Source organism: Hipposideros armiger, unplaced genomic scaffold, assembly GCF_001890085.2.
Source record: "Hipposideros armiger isolate ML-2016 unplaced genomic scaffold, ASM189008v1 scaffold_404, whole genome shotgun sequence".
Taxonomy (NCBI): domain Eukaryota; kingdom Metazoa; phylum Chordata; class Mammalia; order Chiroptera; family Hipposideridae; genus Hipposideros; species Hipposideros armiger.
In genome coordinates, this window is record NW_017731754.1 from 722,745 (window position 1) to 725,391 (window position 2,647).

The following is a 2,647-nucleotide window of genomic DNA, read 5'->3' on the forward strand; positions in this document are numbered from 1 at the left end:
CTTATCTGAGGAAATACATTCCTGGATATATCTTTAATCTTTAATATCAATACAAAATTATAAAACGAAGATTCCACAAAAAGGTGAATTTTCATGTAAGTTTTAACTTACATCACCCCAAATCTCTTTTTTTTCTTTAGCTGAGCCATCCTGCCACCTGTTGGCAGCTCAGCTCGGGCTGGGACTCGAACTGCTGTTGCTCGGAGTTCGCACTCTTGAGTGAACTCTTAACCAACTGAGCCACTCGGCCGGCCCCCAAAATCTCTCTTAAAACACCATTGCCACCAAATCTCTCTTAAAACACCATTGCCACATTTTCTAATTTTCCTGGAAGTTAATGTAAAATAGTCTGACTTTGGTTAAAAATGTTAATTTTTAAAGTCCTCCAAGACACTCATTTAAAAAACCCACTTGCACAATCACCACTCTGCTTGATCACCTGCCCTGTTAACTATGAGATGTAGAACTCCTTTTTAGTTTACCATCACCTGCTCTAACAGAAGCATAATTTACAAACACCCCTTTTCAGAGTCCAGAGTGCTAACCATTACACGATGGAACCACAAACTCCCCTTTTCAAAGATCAAAACCAATCCCTCAACATACCTCTGTCTAATCAGGTCCAGTTTTTCAGGGTCTGTAATAACCACCTGTACACCAAGCTTCATTTTTGTTTTCTGCAGGCTGAAGTCAAGGCAAGCAATTTTTGCATTAACTATTCTCTTGGGCATGCCTATAATTGAACATAAAATTAAGTTCCTTTATAGTAACTATTAACAATGCTATATTTTACAATATACGTCTATCCTTAAAGAATAAAAAGCAACAGAGATGTTAAACTACGTTATATGTAAACACAAATTCAGATTTCGTTACATTAAACCTTAAGGAACACATTTTAAATACATGACATTAAAACACACGTTCTTCTAACTTGCATTTCCAAGTTATACATGCTTTAAGTTACTAAAGAGAAACTGACAATGTGATGTACANGATTTCGTTACATTAAACCTTAAGGAACACATTTTAAATACATGACATTAAAACACACGTTCTTCTAACTTGCATTTCCAAGTTATACATGCTTTAAGTTACTAAAGAGAAACTGACAATGTGATGTACAATTTCCTGTTTCTCTGGGCTTCCTTAAAGAACAGGAAGTGCACAGCTTGAATAGTTCACCTGAAGATGAACAGTATAATCCACAAAAAGCCAATTTTAACCTTCAGTCCTCTTGTTACATGACCAAATCCCGAGCCTTACCCTGGGCTCCCACCACACAGTTGAGTGCATAGCCATTGATGAGCAGACTCTCCATCTGACTTCTCCCATGGGCTTTCAGAATATTGATGGAAGTGACTGGATAGCGAGGCTGGCCTCTTGCATCTGTGTATTTAACAGCAAGTACAGCATCTACTACCATATTAGCAAAGAAATCATCATTCCTAAGGCAACAGTTAAGGAGAATAAGAGACTTGGAATGGACAATGTGTGCAAATGAAAATCAAGGGTAATTCAAAGGCACTTCCTTTTTGCTATCTCATCAAAGAAACAAGCATTATTCATTCCATCAAAATGCCAGAGTACTATTTATTGCTATCTGCAATTCATACTACTTTTACACATACTTTATATTATTACCTTTCCCCCTAGAAAAGCAGAGAAGGGAACAGGCAATTTCAATACAGCATCACCTAGCACAAAACCAACACAAGTTCTTACTTTTTAAAAACCCTAAAATTTATGGACCATCACAAGGATACATTCCAATGACTTTGGATGACATTGATGTCTTAGCAGCATTAATCAGGCAATCCCTTCCAAGATCATCTGTGTTAATAATTAGATTTTCACTGATGTAACGCACTGCTTCCCTGTGAGGGAGAAAACGCTCATAAATTCATTATTCAAACTTTTGTTTTATCACAGTGTCAGAAAGTCATAGACACCAATTTTCTGTCCAGCCATTTCATATAGGAGGAGGACACATAAATCCTCCCTCTTCAGATCATGGCAATTTTAATCTATCCCATAAGCATAGCCACTAAAATCTATTAGGAGAAAATGTGGTAGTCAAATGGGAAAAAAAAAGATTCTCATTCTGGCCCTACTTCTTACTTCAAATACTACTACTTAAATGCTAAAATACAGTTTTCACAAAATAAAATGTAGTCATTAAACATTTAACAGTTCCCAATTATTACATCAAATAACATAAAATTTTCTCTGAACGCAAACAATCTTACTTGCAAGCAAGTCGATAGCCACTAATAACTGATGTGGGATGAATTTTCTGTTTGACTAGTTCATCTGCATTTTTCAGAAGTTCTGCTGCAATAATAACCTGTAGAGAAAACATTCGTTGCTCTAATATCAGTCTGTCATTCAATATGCATAATGCATAAGTAAAAACACCAAAATGATCAGATATTATCAACCAGAATAATGATGACAGTGAAATAAATAACTGGTTATTAGAAACCTGAAAAAAGATTACAGTGTTCAATATCAATATGCACATGGCCAAAGCCAGAAAAAAGTTCTGGCCAATAAAGTAGCTCTGCAGTAAAACAGTAAAGAACTACATATCCATTACCATTAAAGATTAAGTGTACAGCAGACTCTAAATCAAGTGTCTGACTAC

At 35.8% G+C, this 2,647-nt stretch overlaps 1 protein-coding gene across 1 annotated transcript; it reads right to left on the minus strand.

Annotated features, from left to right (window-relative positions):
- Positions 1–211: 211 nt before the first annotated feature.
- Positions 212–2,377, minus strand: TCP1 (t-complex 1). Its single transcript, XM_019663760.1, has 4 exons — positions 2,250–2,377; positions 1,767–1,877; positions 1,267–1,448; positions 212–733 (listed from the first exon to the last, which is right to left on the minus strand). Exons 1-4 carry the CDS (start codon positions 2,360–2,362, stop codon positions 510–512), a joined length of 630 nt encoding a protein of 209 aa, XP_019519305.1. The 5' UTR covers positions 2,363–2,377; the 3' UTR covers positions 212–509.
- Positions 2,378–2,647: the final 270 nt, after the last annotated feature.